This window comes from Bos indicus x Bos taurus, chromosome 6, assembly GCF_003369695.1.
Source record: "Bos indicus x Bos taurus breed Angus x Brahman F1 hybrid chromosome 6, Bos_hybrid_MaternalHap_v2.0, whole genome shotgun sequence".
Lineage (NCBI taxonomy): Eukaryota > Metazoa > Chordata > Mammalia > Artiodactyla > Bovidae > Bos > Bos indicus x Bos taurus.
The window spans coordinates 35,906,857-35,928,239 of NC_040081.1; the positions used below are offsets into that span (position 1 = coordinate 35,906,857).

The 21,383-nt window shown below is 38.3% G+C and overlaps 1 protein-coding gene across 5 annotated transcripts in view; it reads left to right on the top strand.

The window, feature by feature from the left end:
* Window positions 1-21,383, top strand: part of FAM13A (family with sequence similarity 13 member A) — a 331,522-nt gene that overhangs the window by 24,841 nt on the left and 285,298 nt on the right. For all 5 annotated transcript variants that reach the window (XM_027544081.1, XM_027544078.1, XM_027544079.1 and 2 more), the window contains exons 2-3: window positions 10,618-10,807; window positions 19,226-19,435. In XM_027544081.1, the coding sequence (XP_027399882.1) occupies window positions 10,651-10,807; window positions 19,226-19,435 (367 nt within the window). In that variant the 5' untranslated portion in view covers window positions 10,618-10,650. The remainder of the gene's footprint in view (window positions 1-10,617; window positions 10,808-19,225; window positions 19,436-21,383) is intronic.

The window sequence follows — 21,383 nt, forward strand, 5'->3', positions numbered from 1 at the left end:
CTGTTCTGCTGTGTGAGTGAATTTAGGGACCAAGTCAGTGACTGGTGAATTTGGGGCTCAGTTCTCTTGGTATTGTCAGGCCCCGGCTATCATTCTGTCCTGACTTAGCCCCAACTCTTGGTAGTGCTGGCTACAATTTGAGGGGTATCCCAGGTTTTATAGCCTTTGTCCCTAATGTGGGCACATCCACTCCTGTAGCTTCACCACCTGGTGCTATCAGCTACCTTATTATACACATAGCGCAGACAGGCCACAGTACAAAAAGGCTTGCAGACCAAATCAGGATACTCTTGTAGATTTATTGCACCAACCTAAGACACCGCACATGGAGAAGGCTATGGCACCCCACTCCAGTACTCTTGCCTGGAAAATCCCATGGATGGAGGAGCCTGGTGGGCTGCAGTCCATGGGGTCGCTAAGAGTCGGAAACGACTGAGCAACTTCACTTTCACTTTCCACTTTCATGCATTGGAGACGGAAATGGCAACCCACTCCAGTGTTCTTGCCTGGAGAATCCCAGGGACGGGGGAGCCTGGTGGGTTGCCTTCTATGGGATCACACAGAGTCGGACACGACTGAAGTGACTTAGCAGCAGCAGCAGCAAGACACCACATAAAGCAAGGGGGAAAAGATGAGGTAGGTTTACCTACTTGGAAAGGGTTTAAATGGGACCAAAAGACGGCACTCCCCAAGTCCTGTGTTACATAATGTTCATCTTTCCTGTCTTTCTTGCCTTCTTGGCCATATCAACCTTCTTTGATCATGTTACATTTTTGAAGACCAGTATTGAGTGTGAGCTGGCTCAGCAGATGGAGGGGGCAAGTGTGCCTAGGTATAATTGTAACTTGCTAAGACATCACTGCACAGCTATGAATTTTTATGTGCATATCTCAGGCAGAAAGCGCATGGGGCCAGAATGGGTAAAATCAATGGGCGACTTAGTAAAGACATAAATAATTGGTGTCTCATAAATATCAGGTGCTTAACTTGGTTCTTTCATCTCTTTTTAATCATCTTCAACTTTTTCTGTGTAGAATATGTCTACCAAGCTATCCTATGTCCTATGTACTGTCAACACTTAGTTCTATCTGTTCTCCTTACAGTTTCTCTTGTTCTCAATTTAGCTGAACCAAATCTTCCTAAATAATACAGCAAACAAATATTATGTAAGAGCAGAGTTTCAAGACTATCAGAGTATCGTCTTGGTAGTTTCTAGTTTGATTATTTGGTACCAATTTCCTCCCATGCAGACTACATTTAGGTTTTTTAAATGCCATACTGAATTTCGTTTTTTTTAAGCTTTATTTGAGATTTTTGAAAAGCATGGGCTTTGTTTGGAGCCTGGCATACCTGAGTTTAAATATTGGTTATGTTACTATACTCTGATCTCAGACATTATTGAGCAGTATGCTACCTTGATAGTAGATTTTGGGGACTATTTGACCATCTGTTTAACTTCTTAGCATAATTTCTGTCATCTAGTAGGCAACCCTGGTGGCTCAGATGGTAAAGAATCTGCCTGCAATGTGGGAAACCTGGGTTTGATCTCGGGGTTGGGAAAGTCCCCTGGAGGAGGGCATAGCAACCCATTCCAGTATTCTTGCCTGGAGAATCCTCACAATCAGAGGAACCTGGTGGGCTACAGTCCATGGAGTGTCAAAGAGCTGGACACAACTGAGCAACTAAGCACAGCACAACAGCACAGTAGGCAGCAGTTTGGACAGAAAGGATCATGTCTTATTTGCATTACTTGCTTTTTGCTCAGGACTGGGCAGTAGTAGTTGTTCAATAAACATTTGCATAGGACAGATCAGTCATGGCCTAGGTTTTGCAGTTCCCTGGGTATATTTTATTTTTGAAGACCTTCAAGAATCTGAGAGTGTATCTGCAAAGGCATCTATCTTCTTGGTGGTGTTTTTTGTGTGTAAATGCAGTTTTCTATTAACAAGAATTAGCAGGACAATTATAAATGTTTTGTACTTTTAACTGTTTGAGTCTCCAATTGAATATCTCAAGAATTCTTACTGTGAAGTCACATGTAGTCAAAAGATCCCACACATCCATTCCATCTCAGATGATGTTCAGTCTGGCCAGTGTGTAGCTTTCTCTCAGGTGGGCATGTAATCTGCTTCGATCGAAGTAACTAGCACTGCATGTTCCAATAGATAAAGCTTGAAATCTCAGTAGCTTGAGGCATGAAAATTAACTTGTAGATAACTCAGAGTCTCATGCAAGTTGTCAGAATCTCTCTCCCATCTGGTGGCTCTGGTATGTAGGCTTACTCCATTCTGTGATCTATTTATTATCTTAGCATATTAGCATGTATCCCCTAAGTTATCTGAGGAAAAGAAATGGAGGAGGCACACACGCTTTTTATCTGTCTCACTCTGGAAGTGACTCATTTCTCTTCTCATGATTCATTGCTTTGAACTAGTCACATGTTCCCACCTAAATGCAAAGATAGTTGGTTCATGTGTAAACAAACAGTCTCTCTGGCGGTAACCTAAATTGCTCAAACCAAACAAAGAGAAGGACATATGTTCCATGATTAGGGTAGCAGTCTGTCCCCAACTCCCTACTGAATGTAAACAATGAATTAAGTACACCAAGTGCTGCTGGCAGATACGAAGAGAGAAGGCAGCCTAAAGACCTGCTTTTAGATAATTGATTAATAAATGGCAAGTAGTGGTGACATTCACAAGCCATTGCACCTACCAAGTTAGGCTTCCATTCCTCTCAACTCCTTAGTAGTAGTTTAATGTGTTAGTAAATGTCATTATTATTTTAGCTAGTTCAAGCTGGAATTTCAGTTGCTTGCATCAGAAACAACTAATACACCTCATCATTTGGTGGCTTACTGTTTTGTGGTTTGGGGAAGCTCATCATGCATTGGAATGAGGCAGGATTTGAAAGGCTGGAGACAGGGCTTTGAGTCTTGGCTCAGCCACTTCCTGGCTTGCCCAACATGACCCTGAGCAAGACGTTTAACCTCTCACTTCCCATCTGTCACAAGGGGGTATTGAACTGGATTGTTGTGAGAAACCAAACAAACACTAATGTGAAAATACATTGTGAACAGTACAGCATCATAAAGTATTATCTTTGTTGCGTGGCTATCTGCTTGCCTTAAGGTGGTGTCCTTAATACTATCATTATCTGTCTTAAATAATACAAAAGGAACTCTATAATCTGAAGGGACTATTTATATTATTGGATTTAGATCAAATTTCAAACAGGATTAAACATTTAATTTTGTTTTTTTTTAAGCAGTAAACCAAGTACTGAAGACGACTAGATTAATGGTCAAACAAAGATGTGTATGTCTTCACATTTAAATTGTGTTGCAAGGAGAATTTTCATCTTTGCCCTTCAGAATCAGAAGTCAAAATAGGTCAATAACAGAGTGATAGAGAAATGTATCTACTCAGTGTGGATAAAGTCAGTAGTATCTAGGTTATTTCAGGTTTTTTTTTTTTTTTTTGGAAGAATGGTTGCCTCTGTGGATGGGTTTAATTGGTTAATACCTGTGCAGAAGATTTGGGGGAAATTCTAGTTACAGTGGTGGAAAGTGCAAACTAGCATGAAAGAATTAGGCCAGTTAAGTAGGGAAGACTATACTATAATAACTTTGATTAATTGTTTCATATCTTAAAGCTGACTTAGGGAAATTAAATTTCAGAGAAGAAGCTTGTGTCCAGTAATTTCTGAAATAGAGATCATAAGAGAGCATATTTGAGTTGTTCTCTGTAACGATGAATTGACAACAGTTGATGAAGGGGTAGTGCAGCAAGTCATAGCATAATTGTTTATGTGTCATATAATTAAATATAAGTTCATATAGGTAACAGGCAGTTTGGAGATTTCTGTTTAAATTTATCATTCAAAATGAATGTTTTATGGAAGGATTCTATATGATTTTATTTTATGACAATTCTGAATTATTACAGTTACTCCTTTAAGACTAAGTTGGGAGAGTTTAGCATATCAGATATTAAAATAACAGGAATTAAAAGAGTTTAATAATGACTAGCTACTTGAAGAAAGATAATTGCTGTATTTCTTCCTCTTTCAACTAGAGATGGGTCAAAGATATAAATATCCAAGTGAAGTCATAAAAATACTAGAATAACACATGTGTGAATTTAAAGATTAATTTTGGATCAAGGAATGTATTTCAAAGGAAACCCAGCCCTGAAGAAAAAGATGGGTAAAGTTTTCTGCCAAATAACCAAAATGTCTGTACAACACAAATATCATAAGTTAAATGCCAGAAGGAAACTAGAGCATATATTTAAAACACACATGACTAAAACAAGATTAATTATTTTAATATTAAAAAAATCCTACAGATCAGTAGGAAAAAGGAAACCACCCAATTAAAATTAGGCAGAGCTTATGACTAGAAGGCTCACAAACAAGAAACGTAAATGCAAATTCACAAAGAAAATTGCTCAATCTCATCCATAGTTAATTCATGAAATTTTTTAATACTCGTTGATAAAATGGGAAACAGGCACTCTCATATGCTATGAATCAAGCTGTAAACCATGAAAGCATTTTTGTAGGGCAATGTGGCAGTACTTATTAAAATTTATAATTTATACAGTAAGTTCGGAGAAGGCAATGGCAACCCACTCCAGTACTCTTGCCTGGAAAATCCCATGGACGGAGGGGCATGGTGGGCTGTAGTCCATTGGGTCGCTAGGAGTCGGACACGACTGAGCGACTTCACTTTATTTTTTCACTTTTGTGCATTGGAGAAGGAAATGGCAACCCACTCCAGTGTTCTTGCCTGGAGAATCCCAGGGACGGGGGAGCCTGGTGGGCTGCCATCTACGGGGTCGCACAGAGTCGGACACGACTGAAGTGACTTAGCAGCAGCAGCAGCAGTAGCAGCATACAGTAAGTTAAAGGGAAATTTATTTTGCTTTCATATTATCTAGTAGCAAGAAGCTCCTCTTTTAACTCTTGGAGGTAATATTAAAAAAATTACAGCTTTATAAGCCTGTCCATCTAGCAATTGTGCCTCTAAGAATTTATCTTATAGGTATCTGTACAATTATGTAGAAATGTTTGCATGATTGCTTATTGCTGAAATACTTGTAATATCAAGAACTGTAAATAACCTAAACATCAGTAAATAAGATTGGTTAAGTCAGTTATAGTGTCTTTATAGTGTAATATTAGCAAATATATGTGCTAATATGGGAAGGCCTCCAAAATAAGCAAAAGCAAGGTAAATATACAAATAGTATAGTTACATTTGCCTTTATATATGTGTGTGTGTGTGTATATACACACACCCCACATTTTGTTTATTCATCTTTTGATAAGCTTTTGAATGGTAATCTCTACTTTTTGACTGTTGTGAATAATGCTACTATGAACATTGGTCTACAGGTACCTGTTTTAGTTCCTGATTTTAGGGTATATACTCGAAGTGTAATTGATGGATCATAGAGTAATTCTATATTTAACTTTTTGAGGAACTTCTATTTGCCATAGTGCTATATCATTTTACATCATCACCAGCAGTGCATTAAGGGTTCCAATTTTTCTACATCCTATGCCAAAGCCTTTGACTGTGTGGATTACAATAAACTGTGGAAAATTCTGAAACAGATGGGAATACCAGACCACCTGACCTGCCTCTTGAGAAACCTGTATGCAGGTCAGGAAGCAACAGTTAGAACTGGACATGGAACAACAGACTGGTTCCAAATAGGAAAAGGAGTATGTCAAGGCTATATATTGTCACCCTGCTTATTTAACCTATATGCAGAGTACATCATGAGAAACGCTGGGCTGGAGGAAGCACAAGCTGGAATCAAGATTGCCTGGAGAAATATCAATAACCTCAGATATGCAGATGACACCAACCTTATGGCAGAAAATGAAGAAGAGCTAAAGAGCCTCTTGATGACAGTGAAAAAGGAGAGTGAAAAATTTGGCTTAAAGCTCAACATTCAGAAAACTAAGATCATGGCATCCAGTCCCATCACTTCATGGCAAATAGATGGGGAAACTGTGGAAACAGTGGCTGACTTTATTTTTCTGGGCTCCAGAATCACTGCAGATGGTGACTGCAGCCATGAAATTAAAAGACGCTTACTCCTTGGAAGGAAAGTTATGACCACCTAGATAGCGTATTGAAAAGCAGAGACATTAGTTTGCCAACAAAGGTCCGTCTAGTCAAGTCTATGGTTTTTCCAGTGGTCATGTATGGATGTGAGAGTTGGACTATAAAGAAAGCTGAGCACCGAAGAATTGATGCTTTTGAACTGTGGTGTTGGAAAAGACTCTGGAGAGTCCCTTGGACTGCAGGGAGATCCAACCAGTCCATCCTAAAGGAGGCCAGTCCTGGGTGTTCATTGGAAGGACTGATGTTGAAGCTGAAACTCCAATAATTTGACCACCTGATGTGAAGAGCTGGCTCATTTGAAAAGACCCTGATGCTGGGAAAGATTGAGGGCAGGAGGAGAAGGGGACGACAGAGGATGAGATGGTTGGATGGCACCACTAACTCAGTGGACATGGGTTTGGGTGGACTCTGGGAGTTGGCGATCGACAGGGAGAACTGGCGTGCTGCGGTTCATGGGGTCGCACAGAGTCAGACACGACTGAGTGACTGAACTGAACTGAACCCAGCTTTTTATTTTCTGATTTTTTTTTGATAGTAACTATCTTAATGGGGGGACTGTGTGGTGGTTCAGGCAGTAAAGGATCTGTCCATAATGCAGGAGACCCAGATTTAATCCCTGGGTCACGTGGGTCCCCTGGAGAAGAGAATGAATGGAGTTGCAAAGACCCGCCTGAGTGACTAACATTTTCACTTTTCAACTTGATGGGTGTGAAGTATATCTAATTGTGGTTCTGATTTGCATATGGTTAGTGAGTAGTGAAATCGAGCATTTTTTGTGCTTATTAGCCACTTGTCTATCATTTTTGGAGAAGTGTTTATTCATTTTTGAAATGGGTTTTGTTGTGTTGAGCTGTATATGTTCTTAAACATATTTTGGATATTAAACTTGTATCAGATATATGATTTGTTAACACTTTTTCCTGTTCTGTGGATTGTCTTTTCACTCTGCTGATAGTATCTTTAATGTACAAAAGTTTTTCATTTTAATGAAATACAGTTTCTTTGTCTTTATTGCATGTGCTTTTTGGTATCCTTATTAACTTTGGTTATTTTGTTAGGTTACAGCTATTATTTGTTTCTTGGCAACATTTTTTTAATGAGTTATTTCAAGGAAATTGTGATGTTCCTTTATTCTTTTAAAAATACTGTCAGTTTAGTTGCTATGTTCCTTTTTCCTTACTCACATTTCAGTGAGATGGATTTTTGTACTTCAGTATGAAGACGGTCCTGTGGGGTGTAGCAATGAGAGGCCAAGGTAGCTTTTCAAGTTTTCAACGCTGAGACTCCCTCCTGTATTGCTACCAAAGGACTGTTTTCTTGAATGTGGCCCTTCTGTTTGCCCATTGCTCCGCCTTCTCTCAGAAGCTCACCTGGTCAGGAGAGCTCTACTGACTTTTCTTCATAAACTTGCTCTCCGAGATCATGAACTATTAGGTGGTGAATTTTCCTGGTGCTCCTGATAACTGCCTCTTGGGGTCCCTGTAGATATTTTCTATACCTTTTTCCTCTACGCAGTTGAGCCCTGTTCAGCTCCCAGAGTGTGCTCTATCTTTAAAGTAATATATATTTGTAGGAGATTTTTAAGAACATCCACTCCTGGGCTTCTACTGATCCTCCCCAGACTCCTCCTAGAGCTGGTGTGATGTCTGCGATAAGTTTCCTGTCCCATCTTTGCCTTTAGCAGCAATAATACACATATTGGACTTTATAGCTTCTCTGTCTTCTGTTGATTTACTTTTCTGCTTAATCTGCTTTGTATGTCTCTGAAAATATAGCTGTTTTGTTTCAGTGTTTTCTTTAAAACAGTATTTATCTTTTTAAAATTATTAACCTAAAATAAATTATCAATTAAAAATGATGAATCAAGTATTCCTTTACTGCTTTGATTATATATAAACTTGCTGTGTAGTAGGGGTCTATATTGAGTAAACAGTTAGCTTAATTTGTAATCAGCTCAAAATGTGTGAGGTTAATTACATGTCTCATCCTTGAAAATATTGAGCCGTAATGCCGATTGCCTATTTACACTATCTGTTAATAGATGCAACATACTGACTGTACTGAGTAAAAGATAGAATAAAGAACAGGACTGTTAGCAGAAAGAATGTTAATTTAGGTTTTAAACATATAGACAGGATTTCTAAGAAAACTTTGAATTTCTAATAAAAATTTTATAAATTTTGATACTAATGTGCAAAATGATTTTATCTTTATCTTTCAAAAGTCATACCTGTATATTTTAAGAAATTGAGATCCTAGGAGAATAATTAGATCATTAGACTATCTACCAACCACAAGCCTTGACCACAGTGCCTTTTTCAACCTCAGTCTTTAGTTCACACAAACATTTGAGTACAGAAGTGGTTAAGGATCTCTGAATTGTTTTGAGAAGAAATCAGAGTAGTTTCCTGGAAGAAGGATGATAATGATCATGATTGTAACAATTGGTACTTACTAAGTGTGCCAGACACTCTTATTCTTACATATATTTGAGCTGCTTGCAACCTCATTTATGGCTATATGCCAGGAACTCCTGGTATCCCCATTTCATAGATGGGGACCCTGAGAGTAAGTGACTTGTCCAGGTTTGCATGGCTAATGATATTGGAATGGGATTCAAAACAGAGTCTGGTTCCACGGTCCATGCTCTAAGCCAGTATGCTATGTTGTGTCTGTAAGAAAATGATAAAATTTGTATGATCTGATCTCTTTGTCAGCTGTTTCTGATGCTACATTTAAGACTGCTTTCAAAGTTTCATTATTACAGGTTACTTTTTGGCTGCTTACTCACCAGATAGACCTGGTTGACTGAAATTTTCCACGTATTCTTTTGAAAGATACAGGTTTTTAAACTCACACCAAAGTAGTAGTGGTTACAGATTTGACTTAATAACTTCCTTGGTAACAGAAGTGACAGTTCTTGCCCATACTACTCTGTAGTAGCTAACACTATGCCTTATTTAGAATATTAGTAGATACTAAATCTGTGTTACAACTGTATTGTTGTTGTTCAGTCGCTCAGTTGTGTTTGACTTTTTTCGACCCCATGAACGGCAGCATGCCAGGCTTCCCAGTCCTTCACTATCTCCTGGAGTTTGCTCAAACTCGTTTATAACTTTATACATTTGCTGAATTTTACTAGGGAAATCTGGCTTTCAAGTATGACCTATTAAAAGATGTCCATGAAAGTTGATGTGATTTTATAGACTATAAGATTCAAAATCAAATTGTAACTACAGAAATCCTACTAAAAATCACAATTGTAGGATTTTCTTTGTGTAGCTGTCATGTGTCACATGTAGTAGTTATCATAGTTTGTTACTATAATTATATACAAACTACTTTAATGTTAATATAAATTTAAATTAAGGAGAGGAACATGGGAGTATGATGAAACTCTTACCAGCTCCATGACGTTTACCAAATTACTTCTTAACTCTTTGATCTTTGTTTCCTCATCTCTATGATGGAGATAGTGTTTCTCTTTTTAGATTGTAAAATCTACATGAACCTGCACTTACAATATTGACACTTTAGTTAGTTTCATTCATTCTCAAAAGGGTATATTTCCCCTAATCTGCTTCCCTTGTCCTCAAATAAAATTTTTTGCTTTTTGCCATCTTTTTAGGGTTTAGAGTTACAGATGCATACATTTACATAGGACACATGCTTTATTAAAAACAACCCTCACTTAATTATGTTAAACCATATTAAAATTTATCTTTTAAATTACTTCCTTGGGGACAATTTTTCTATTAAAAGGAAGAAACAAACCTATATGAGGTTTTCACTGTGATAACATGAATGAACTGTAAATTGCATTTTTAGTTATAATATGTACAGTCTTGTTGAAATTGCTTAAGTTGTGATTACCTGAAACTTTGCTATTTCAGAGATTATAGCATTTTGAATGTCAAAGAGAACTGAGTTGATTTTATGTGCCAATATATCAGCGAGATATTCAGATATAATCAAATCAGAGACATAAGTGTTCCTTCTACATATTTATATTTTCTAGTCCCTCAAATTAAAGCTGCCTTAAGATGACGTCTAGATAAATCTTCGTTTTCAGTAGTGTCTTACTATTACAGGATCTGCATGGGATTTCAGTGTTCTGACAAACGTTTTCTTTTCTTGTTAGCAGGTACTTGTGAGTCACACCCCCGGTTACTGTAGTAATCTGTCTTAGATACTGCAGTGTATCGCTCCCTCTCTTAGATACGGTTAAGTTGTGGCTTTAGGTTTCTCATTATCTTTCACTTCTTTTAATCAGTATATCCGTGTATGCCATTCCTAACACTGAGCAGCATTAGAGAGTTGTTAGGGATTTAGGTTTGAGTTGACATAAAAATAAGTGAAGACCACTCCTCTACAGCCTCCAATACTTACCCTTCAGCTCAGGTGACTGTGTGGTAAGCATGCAGCCTCCTGTGGTAAATGTAACTGACTGCTCTTTTTTCTCCCGCTATTTTAAGCAAAGTAAAACAGCGGTTCGGCTGAAAGAAGACATGAAAAAGATAGTGGCGGTGCCACTACACGAGCAGAGGAATCCCACCTATACCAAGTTGTTTGGAGTCAGTCTCCAGGACCTTCACCAGCAGGGGCTGACCGAGAACGGTGTTCCAGCTATCGTGGGGAGCATAGTGGAGTACTTGACCATGCACGGTGAGTCCAGTCGTGTTGTGTGACTCTGCTATTTTTACAAAAGAATGTTTCAGTGTGAATTCATCATGCATTATTAGAATATTCCCTAAAACACCTTAATCAGAATATTGAATTATGGTATAATATACCCTGCCTTTATAAGAGGATGTTAAGAGCATTATGACTGTTTAACATTATTTGGAAAATACTTAATTCAGCTTACCATGGAGAAATCACTTTAGTAATTGAGGTTTCTAGTTTGGAATGATTCCTAGTGTAAAGTACTAAAAGACACTGTTTTAATATTAATGCTGAATTCTCTTGACTTGTTCCCTCTGAGAGTCAATACTTTTTAATGTAACAGAATACTTTGAGTATCTCTTTTGGTTTGAGGTCAGTCATGAACTTATTGAATATGTTGATTGCTTTCAAAACTCAGCAGAAATAGCAAAAGAAAGTATTATGTATAACCTACTGTGGTGTTGGGAGGGGGCATTAACTTTTGGAATGGTAAAATTGTGTAAAATAATTGAAGACTGCCATAGAACATTGAATGATAAAAAGAAAATCATATCCTCTCTTTGTTAGTGAGAGCAAGTATGTTTTACAGCTTTTTAAATTATTTTATTTAAAATAAGACTTAAAAACCTTGATGACTTGAGAGAATGTTGTTGTTCAGTCGCTCAGTCCTGTCCGAATTTTTGTGACCCCATGGACTGTAGCACACCGGGGTTCCCTTCCTGCCTGTTTCCCACAGTTTACTCAAACTCATGTCCATCAAGTTGGTGATGCCATCCAACCATCTCATCTCTGATGCCCCCTTCTCCTCCTGCCTTCAATCTTTCCCAGCATCAGGTTCTGTTTCAGTGAGTCAGTTCTTCACATCAGGTGGCCAGAGTATTGGAGCTTCAGTTTCAGCATCAGTCCTTCAGTGAATATTCAGGATTGGTTTCCTTTAAGATTGACTGGTTTGACCTCCTTGCTCTCCAAGGGACCCTCAAGAGTTTGAGAGAATGATGCTTATCAAATGAGGGCAGGGTGATGGGAGAGCTCCAAACTATAATAAATATCAATAAACTTTAAGAGATTTGGAAAGAAACTGTTCTGAGGGAAGAGCTTGTAATCTTCATTTTCTATGCTGAAACAAACATTTATATACTAAAACAAGACTCTCTGCAGAGTAGAATATGAAACTTGTGAGTATTTTTAAAGGTAAAACTTGAGATTTGGAAGATATTCTGTACTTTGGGCAGTTTGCTTCGCCTGACTCTTGGCATGATTCCAAGTCAGTTGCCCCTGCTGAGGAGGAGGCTGCAGGGAAATGTTCCACCTTTCCTATGTAGGAACATGTATGTGCTGTAACAGGGACTGAATGGCAGACAGTTCAGGCCTCAGAAGGTGTTTTATGTTAATTGAAAAACAGCCATTTGCTCAGGTTATTTGGTATGTAGATGAGAAAATATGATAGTATTTTGCTTTGAAAACTGAAGAGCCAGGGACTCATTGCATTCTTACCTCCTAGGAGTTAGTGTTTTGGGAGGAAGATAGCTGCAGGAGAGTGAGATTCTTAGAGAAGAGTTCTGGGTTTGTTCAAGCACATTAAGCAGGTTAAACACAAAGGTGTTATATGCAGTATGGCAGGAAGATGGGCCCTTGGCCTACAAAATCTTGAAGCCAGGTGTTACAGAGTTAGAGGTTTGACAGGACTTAGTTACACACTCACTATTAAGTAAAACTGTAACCTCTGACTTAGATACAAGACGATCACTAGATAATTCATTTAATATCTTAAATAGGGTTGTTTGGTATTACTCATTTGGATGCCAGATGTGACAACCTAAGATAATATTTTCATTATGGCATCACCAATATTCTGACCTTTTACCCAACAATGATTAAGTAATAGCCTTTTGAGGTTACTCTTATGTAAAATTGGCCTTCCCTGGTGGCTCAGACCGTAAATAATCTGCCTGCAATGGGGGAGACCTGGGTTTGATCTCTGGGTCGGGAAGATCCCCTGGAGAACGGAATGTCATCCCATAACAGTATTCTTGCCTGGAGAATTCTATGAACAGAGAAGCCTGACTGGCTGCAGTCCATGGGATCATGAAGAGTTGGACACAACTGAGCGATTAACACTTTATGTGAAATCATTTTTATTTTTAATCTTTTAAAACAATATTGAATAACTACTAAATGTATGTGGTTTGAAATTCAGAAAGGTATACAGTGAAAAGTCTCATCTCGCCCTCCCCAAAACAATATACTAAACTATTTTTTGCTACGTTCTTGCAAAGATATTTGAATATATAAGCAAATTTGTGTATTTTCTGTTTCCCTTTTAACATTAGCACATCATGCACACTGTTTATGAATCTTCTTTAAAAAAATCACTCAGTGGTATATTTTTGAAGACTGTTCCATTTTGCATAAAGAGCTTTCCTCGTTTAGTTCTTTATTCCTCTGCATGCTGTTACACTCTATGTATATATGTGTCACTGTGTTAACTAGTCACATCCTGATCAACATTGAATTGTTCCAGTCTTTTGATGTTTGCAGACAATGATTCAGTGACTGACCTTTAACACGTATCGAGCACTGTGATGTACCTATAGACTAACCTTCTGAAAATGGGCTTATGGATCAAAAGATATGTGCACTAATAATCTTAGGAATTGAGCTAGTTTACATTCACGCCATCAGTGTATGAACATCTGGGCAAATTTTGAATTAGAGATTGCGTTTCTTCTATTTCTCCTTAGTGTACCCTTCATTGTACTTTAATAGGGTGGATTCAGGTAATACAAAACTAAATGTTTTAGTGGGCTCAGGCAGCTATCAAACACATGGCCCCTGCACTGGAAACACGAGTCTTAACTACTGGACCACCAGGGAAGTCCTTCAGTCCATCGTTCTTAGCCAGGGTTAAGAATACCCTGGTTAAGAATATGTGTTCAAAATATACATTCATCGACAGTACCTCAGATCTACTGAATCAGAGTCTTGACAGGCACCTGCCCTGTATTTTGAAAAGCTATGTAGTTAATCACATTGTAGACAACCTGAAGCTGCTTTCTGTATTTGAAACTATTACTTTAATAAACCATAGGGCCCGTGTAAGTTTGAAGTGTGGTATGGAGTTTGAGGAGCTTCCCTGGTGGCTCAGTGGTTAAGAATTTCATCTGCCCGAATGGATAAGAAAGCTGTGGTACATATACACAATAGAGTGTTACTCAGCCATTAAAAAGAATACATTTGAATCAGTTCTAATGAGGTGGATGAAACTGGAGCCTATTATACAGAGTGAAGTAAGCCAGAAAGAAAAACACCAATACAGTATACTAACACATATATATGGAATTTAGAAAGATGGTAACGATAACCCTGTATGCGAGACAGCAAAAGAGACACAGTTGTATAGAACAGTCTTTTGGACTCTGTGGGAGAGGGCAAGGGTGGGATGATTTGGGAGAATGGCATTGAAACATGTATAATATCATATGTGAAACAAATCTCCAGTCCAGGTTTGATGCATGATACAGGATGCTCAGGGCTGATGCACTGGGATGACCCAGAGGTATGGCATGGGGAAGGAAGTGGGAGCGGGGTTCAGGATGGGGAATACATGTACACCCATGGCAGATTCATGTTGATGTATGGCAAAACCAATACAATATTGTAAAGTAATTAGCCTCCAATTAAATAAATTTATATTAAAAAAATAAATAAAATTTTAAAAAAAGAATTCCGTCTGCCAATTCAAGAGGCTTGGGTTCAATCCCTTGGTCAAGAAGATCTTCTGGAGAAGGAAATGACAACCCACTCCAGTATTCTTGCCTGGGAAATCCCACGGATAGAGGAGCCTGGTGGGCTACAGTCCATGGGGTCCCAAAAGCATCGGACATGACTTAGTGACTAAACAACGAAAACAAAATGGAGTTTGAGGGCAAGATACTTCAGTTGGTTTTGTTTCACTGTTTTATAGCTTAAGTCAACAAGTATTTATTATGCACCTGTGAGATAGTAGGCACTCTGTCAGATATGGGATTAGGGATGATTGGTTGTATAATTAACCGTATTTAGATATTATAGTCATACTTTGTTGTTTAATGTAAATGTAGATATCTAACAACTTGCTGTGAGGGAAACCTTTTACTATTATAAAGGAATTTTGAAACAGAAAGTGCTTATCAAGCTCTCTATTAAGATCTTTTAAATAGACTTTTCTTTGGCCACCTAATGCAAAGAGGCGACTCATTGGAAAAGACCCTGATGCTGGGAAAGATTGAGGGCAAGAGAAGGGGGCAACAGAGGATGAAATGGTTGGATGGCATCAGCAACTCAGTGGATATGAGTTTGAGCAAACATCTGGAGATAGTGAAGGACAGGGAAGCCTGGTGTGCTGCACTCTATGGGGTCACAAAGAGTCAGACACAACTGAGCAACTGAACAACAAAAATAGACTTTGGGTTTTTATAAAAACCAAAAAACCCCACAAAATTTACATGTATTTTTCCATTCAAAGGAAAATCTTGTAAGTTATGAGTCATATCATGTTTATACTGATTGCTGCTGCTAAGTCGCTTCAGTCGTGTCCGACTCTGTGCGACCCCATAGACGGAAGCCCACTAGGCTCCCCCGTCCCTGGGATTCCCCAGGCTAGAACACTGGAGTGGGTTGCCATTTCCTTCTCCAATGCATGAAAGCGAAAAGTGAAAATGAAGTCGCTCAGTCCTGCCCGACTCTTAGCGACCCCATGGACTGCAGCCTACCAGGCTCCTCCGTCCATGGGGTTTTCCAGGCAAGAGTAGTGGAGTGGGGTGCCATTGCCTTCTCCGTTATACTGATTAGTTATTTTAAAATAACTAATGTTGTTTATTGTGTTACTGGATTGCTTCTACTTTAACATGAAGATGCTGTGGGATATTTAAATAGTGTAGGATTCTCTACTTACCACCAGATGTCAGAATATGCATACATATTGTCATATGACTGTCTGGGCCAGTGTGCTAATATGAAAAATTCTGACTTCTGGCATGTTCAGTTTCTGTTGATGGATTCATACGATCATATATGTATTCATTAGATTTTTAAATACTTCAATTGTAGCTGTCAGTGCTGTATACATTATTTTTTGGCATTGCTAATCCATTAAATTGATGTTTCATTATGATTAATCTACATCTCCTGAAATCAAATGTGACAGAATCTCAAATGTACGAGAGTAACTCCATAAAGCTTTCTAAACATCTCCTCCCTCTGAACGTTTCTGTTGTAATCATTTCCTAAAAATTTATAATAGGAAACATTAGAGACTGTATAGTCTGGTAAGTTTCACATGGGTATTGTATATAAGTTCATAAGGGACTTCAAAAAACTATATGGATTCTTTTTGCCAGAGTAAAATAACCATGTCCTGATTGAAAAGTCACTAAATATCCTTCGAGTTGTTTGGGTGAGAAAAGTTCCTGAGGGAAGAGAGTTTTGCAAATAAGTGAAATCAGGGCAGAAAAAATGGTTTAGAAGCATTGACTTTGATGACTTCTATTTGTAGCTTCTCTGTCCTTTATTAAGGTCCACAGGGATCAGGAATGTTTAAGACTAAAGCCAGTTCTTGGAGCTGGCTAGTTATTTTTTAATAACTGGAAGTACATTTATTTGAGGGAAGGGTCAAAAATCCTTGTTGGAAGAGGGAACCTCGGGTCAAAGCTAGAAAATTACTGTGAAATCAGATCCAGGGGCATTTGCTGGGCGAAAAGCAGGCTCTCGAGCTGGGTAGATAGAGGACTATATTGTCAAATTATGTATCTTCAGAATTTGGGCCTTGACCAGGAACAGGATTCTCTTTTATTGGGCGCTATCTGCTTGATGCCAGAATATGTTTCTGAAGTTATAAATGAAGCTTTGTAGAGGAAACAGACCTTGAAAGCTTTAAAAATGACTAAGCTGAAGTCTCCTTGTAGTAACTGATACTCTGCAGTATTAAAGCAAATGGCATATCACATGAGTTATCTGTTGGTGCAAAACAGACGACCCCAAAACATAGTAGCTTAAAATTGTTTATTATCCCACAGTTCCTATGGGTTAGAAATTCGGACACAGCTTAGTTATGTCTTCTGTTTTAGTGTCTCTTTTAAGGCTGCAGTCATGGTGTTGGCTGAGGCTACCATTCATATCAGGACTCGACTGGGTAAAGGTTCACTTCCAAGCTCCTGCATGTGGTTGTTGGCAGGATCCAGTTCCTTGTGGCCTGTTGACCTGAGGGTCTGGGTTACTCACTGACTGTTGTCCAGAAACTGCCCTCACTTCCTTACCACGTGGACCTTTTTGTAAGGGAGCTCACAAAATAACAGCTGATTCATCATAGTGAGCAAACAAGAACAGTCAGAGGGAGAACGCAAGCAAGCAATGTAGACATCACAGTCTTATAACCTAATCTCAGAAGTGAGGTTGCAACCTCATCACGTTCTCTTGTTTAGAAGCTAGTCACTAGGTCCAGACCACACTCAAGGAGGGGAGGGGATTCCACATGGCATGGATACCAAGAGGTGAGGGTCAGGCACTAGGGCTGGTCGAGAAGCTGCCTAGCTCACAAACTGCCTGCTGTCTCCTCTATTACGTGGTGGCCTAGCCATACCAATTGTGAAATATTTTTAATATCATCTCTGGTTTCACCAATTTTTGCCAAAATTGAGCTAAAATTCATATCCATTTTTGATACTTGTGTTCTTCATAACCCAAGAATATGTGTATATGTAGAGGTACAAAAACATCTTATCAGATGACAAATTCCATAAGGATCCTGGTGGTATTTGAAGTTTTTTTCTCATAGTTGGTTTTTTGTTTTGGTACCTAACATACTGCAGGGTATTTTGCTGAATTAAAGGATTCATAAATGTCTTATCAAATTACAAAGTAAAATGAAAGTAGCTTTCTTTTTCTTTAGAAAGAGAAATACAGTTAGAGGAAAGAGAGAGAAACCAGGGCTGATAGGAACAAACACCTGCCATCTAAATAATTCAGATAGGCTTCAGTGTTTAGGTGGTTAGCTGAAATTCACCATTGGACTCTCAAAAATAGAGTGGTGAGTTGAATCTGTGGGTTACTCTTTTCTTAGATTGTTTCTCACACTTTCAACATTCCTCCACCATCTGACTCACTTGCTTTCATGGTACTTTGTCTCCTTGAACCCAGCACACTGAGCTGGAAATCATTGTCCTCGACCTCAAACCGGCTGCCACCCTTCTACCACACCCCGCCTCCACCTCATTCTTTACAGTACTTTTTCCTGAATCCCTAGTTTTCAAATATTAAAGTTACTTTTCAGTCTTCCCCACTTCTCTGTTTTCTTTGTATGCACCAAGTTCCCAAATCATCTTTATTCTTTCCTTTGCATTCCCTTCCCACCATAGTCTCTGTCTTACTGCCTTATATAGACTGTAGTCACCCTAAGGCAAGCTCTCTGCCCTCTGCATTCTCTACTTAGCTAGCTAGGTCTTCTTTCAACCTGGTTTATGTTGTTTATGTTGTCTGCCACAGTCAAACACACATTTAATGCTCCATTGATAAATTATGATAAAGTCTTTGCCCTTTGTCTTGACATGCATTATCTTATACTTAACCATTTCTTCCATTTTATTAACTCATGACTGATAAACACTCCATATTTCCACCTGCCTACCTACTCTCTGTTCTCCTCTCTCAGCTTCTCTATTCATATATTGGTTTCTCTTTGTCAGGGATCAATTAAGTTTTTTGGGTTGTGATGCTTAATCCTTTTGTGGCCCTCTTTAAGAGAAAGAATACAGAATTAAGAGTACAGAAACAGGGATAGAGCAGTGGAGAGGGCCCCAATAAATGAGAGGCTTCTCCATGAAGCCTTCTCTGCTTAGCCCAACTAACACAAATAATCACAGATCAATAGGCCAAAGGCCAAGATCTTTTCTTAACTACTTTGCAGTCTCTAAGTCTTACAGTTTGTATTTATTGATTACTAAAGAAGTAATGGTTCTTTATCAAATAATTGCAAAGGTAATCACATACAGTTAAGTTTCTTGCATACATGTTGTTCTTTTTTAAATAGTTGTTCTCAAAATGATAAGTTGTTTATGGAGCCCAGAGTAAATTTCTGTTGTATACCGTAGAAGATTATATGAATGACATTTCTTTGTAGAGTAGTGTGTGTTCTGTGTCTGTTGTGTCCTGACCTTATTTTTAGAGGTCAGCTTTCACAACAATCATGTATGATGTTTTGGGTTGATATGTAGTAAATGGGAAAACGTATTATTCTAAGAAAACATTTTTATAAATTGTGAAAATCTTCCAGTGCTTGATAATTATTCAGGAAAGTTTATACTGTGGTTTATTTGTTACTGTTCTTTCGAGTTTGTATTTGTGAGAGACCTCTGTTTATTTTCTGTGTCATCTTGGCTGTTTCAGGACTCACCCAGGAAGGCCTTTTCCGGGTGAATGGCAACGTCAAGGTGGTAGAACAGCTTCGATGGAAGTTTGAGAGCGGGGTGCCCGTGGAGCTAGGGCGAGATGGGGACGTGTGTGCGGCGGCCAGCCTGTTAAAGCTCTTCCTGAGGGAGCTGCCCGAGAGTGTGATCACCTCCACGCTACAGCCTCGCTTCCTTCAGCTCTTTCAGGGTCAGTACACCAAATCCTTCTAGGAATTAAAGCAATTTTATTTTTCACCTAACAGATTTTAAATATTTACAATTCCTCCATTACTGTCACCTTGCTATCTTATTCTAGATCCTTACCTTCTACCCTAAAATAATACTAAATTATGAAATGCTATTATTAAATATAATTTCTAAGACTGTTGGCTTATGAATATATAAATAACATAATAGTTAAAACCCCTGGTGCTTTTGGGCCAAAGAAATTCTTTTCTGACTAGTTAGTGACTGCCATCGAAGTACTAAGACTGAGGCATTAAATTTTGTGTAGGGAATATTAATTAAATTGTGTTTGCTTAGTGTCCTTTGAGACTGAAAAGTCACTAGTGTGCTTTCTCAAAAGCAGTATTGAGTCCTAAAATAGTATTTGTTTTATATAGTCAAAGTTAAAATTGATTGTTTAGAGGTTCTTAAGCATCTGTTTTTCTTTGAGGTAGCGTTCATTTGCAATATAATATTAGTTTCAGGTGTACAACATAGTGATTCAAAATGTTTATATGTTATACTTCATTTAAAGTTATTATAAAATATTGACTATATTCCCTGTGCTGTCCAATATATCCGTGTACCTTATTTATTTTATATGTAATAATTTGTGCCTCTTAATCCCCTACCCCTACCTGTCTTGCCCCTTATCTCTTCTTTCTTCTCATTGGTAGCTACTGGGATGTCCTCTATTTCTCCAAGTCTGTTTCTGTTCTGTTATGTGTATTCATTTGTTTTATGTTTTTCAATTTCACGTATAAGTGACAAGACAATATTTGTCTTTCTCTATCTGACTTATTTCGCTAAGCATAATATTGTCCAGGTTCATCCACGTTGTTGCAGATGTCAAAATTTCATTTTATTTTATGGCTGAGATATGTGTGTATACACACACACACACACACACACACATATATATATGCTATGCTAAGTCACTTTAGTTGTGTCCGACTCTGTGCGACCCCACAGACGGCAGCCCACCAGGCTCCCCTGTCCCTGGGATTCTCCAGGCAAGAACACTGGAGTTGGTTGCCATTCCTTCTCCAATGCACAAAAGTGAAAAAATAAAGTGAAGTCGCTCAGTCGTGTCCGACTCCTAGGGACCCAATGGACTACAGCCCACCATGCCCCTCCGTCCATGGGATTTTCCAAGCAAGAGTACTGGAGTGGGGTGCCATTGCCTTCTCCGATATCTATCTATCTATCTATCTATCTATATCTATATCTATATCTATGAAAGGACACTTAGTTGGCTTACATATTTTGGCTATAGTAAATAGTGCCACTGTGAACATTGGGCTACATGTATCTTTTCAAATTAGTGTTTACATTTTTTTGGATATACGTATATCTAGAAGTGAAATTGCTGGATCATAATGGTAATTCTATTTTTAGTTTTTTGAGAAAACTCGATACTCGTTTTCATAGTGGTTGCACCAGTTCTCATCAATATTGTACAAGGCTTCCCTTTTCTCCACATCCTCAGCAACATTTGTTGTTTGTGGTCTTTTTCATGATGGCCATTCTAACAAGTACGAGGTGGTAGCATATTGTGGTTTTGATTTACACTTCTCTAATGATGAGTGATGTTGGACATCTTTTCATATTCCTGTTAGCCAAATGTATGTCTTCTTTGGAAAAATGTCTGTCTATTCAGGTCTTTTTTCCCATTTTTTAATTGATTTGGTTTTTATTGATAATGAATTGTATGAGCTATTTATATATTCTGGATGTTAACCCCTTACTAGTCATATCTTTTACAGATATTTTATCCCATTTAATAGGTTGTCTTTTCATTTTTTTCAATGGTTTCCTTCGCTATGCTGAAGCTTTTACATTTAATTAGACCCCATTTGTTTATTTTTGCTTTTGTTTCCTTTGCTTTAGGAGATAGATCCAAAACAATACTGCTGCAGTTTGTGTCTTGC